The sequence below is a fragment of the Cebus imitator genome, unplaced genomic scaffold (genome assembly GCF_001604975.1).
Source record: "Cebus imitator isolate Cc_AM_T3 unplaced genomic scaffold, Cebus_imitator-1.0 Scaffold382, whole genome shotgun sequence".
In the NCBI taxonomy this organism is placed as follows: Eukaryota; Metazoa; Chordata; class Mammalia; order Primates; family Cebidae; genus Cebus; species Cebus imitator.
The window spans coordinates 552,355-553,657 of NW_016107697.1; the positions used below are offsets into that span (position 1 = coordinate 552,355).

The window sequence follows — 1,303 nt, forward strand, 5'->3', positions numbered from 1 at the left end:
TATATTAGCCCTAGGCTGTTTACCTCCGGACCTGAGAGAAGAGAGAAAGAGAGAAACATAGAGAGGCAAAGAGAATCAGCTTGTTTGAGCTACTCATGTTTGGGCTTTCTGTCACTCACAGACAAGACAAATCTTTATTGTAGTTTGCTTTACCATAACATCTAGACCTAGAGCCAAATTACCACTTAGAGAACAGGGATGAATAACCCAAACAAACCTCACACGTGTTGACTGGAGGATCTTACACAAAGAAAAGCAATGATTTAAGAATCCTTATGATTCTAGTCTCTGTTACGGTTAGCGTGGTAGGAGAAGCCATGAGCAGCAAAGTCTCTCGCGACACCCTGTACCAGGCGGTGCGGGAAGTCCTGCACGGGAACCAGCGCAAGCGCCGCAAGTTCCTGGAGACGGTGGAGTTGCAGATCAGTTTGAAGAACTATGACCCCCAGAAGGACAAGCGTTTCTCGGGCACCGTCAGGCTTAAGTCCACTCCTCGCCCCAAGTTCTCCGTGTGTGTCCTGCGGGACCAGCAGCACTGCGACGAGGCCAAGGCCAAGGATATCCCCCACATGGACATCGAGGCGCTGAAAAAACTCAACAAGAATAAAAAACTGGTCAAGAAGCTGGCCAAGAAGTATGATGCATTTTTGGCCTCAGAGTCTCTGATCAAGCAGATTCCACGAATCCTTGGCCCAGGCCTAAATAAGGCGGGAAAGTTCCCCTCCCTGCTCACACACAATGAAAACATGGTGGCCAAAGTGGATGAGGTGAAGTCCACGATCAAGTTCCAAACGAAGAAGGTGTTATGTCTGGCTGTGGCTGTTGGTCACGTGAAGATGACAGACGATGAGCTTGTGTATAACATTCACCTGGCTGTCAATTTCTTGGTGTCATTGCTCAAGAAAAACTGGCAGAATGTCCGGGCCTTATATATCAAGAGCACCATGGGCAAGCCCCAGCGCCTATATTAAGGCACATTTGAATAAATTCTATTACCAGTCAAAAAAAAAAAAAAGTATCCTTATAAGAATGGCCACTTTAGGTCTAGGGGACCACGATGACATAAGGATGAAGACAGTTTAGAGGCAATGGCAGATGTCCATGTCTTTATTCACTTGGCACTCTTCTCTCCTCCATTGGGTGAGTAACTAACCTGCTTCCAGACTCAGCCCAAAGATCACCTCCAAGAACCCATTCCTGACCAGCTTTCTTACTCAGGTAGAACTGATTATTCACATCTTAGAGCCACCCCTTTCTATCCTCTACCTGCCCCTCTCTGTGATTCTACATTTATTCTATCAAG

The 1,303-nt window shown here is 46.7% G+C and overlaps 1 protein-coding gene across 1 annotated transcript; it reads left to right on the top strand.

Annotated features, from left to right (window-relative positions):
* The first annotated feature begins 284 nt into the window (after positions 1 to 284).
* Positions 285 to 1,015, top strand: LOC108288699 (60S ribosomal protein L10a-like). The gene has a single exon (XM_037731097.1). The coding sequence runs from the start codon at positions 318 to 320 to the stop codon at positions 969 to 971; it is 654 nt and encodes a 217-aa protein (XP_037587025.1). The 5' UTR covers positions 285 to 317; the 3' UTR covers positions 972 to 1,015.
* Positions 1,016 to 1,303: the final 288 nt, after the last annotated feature.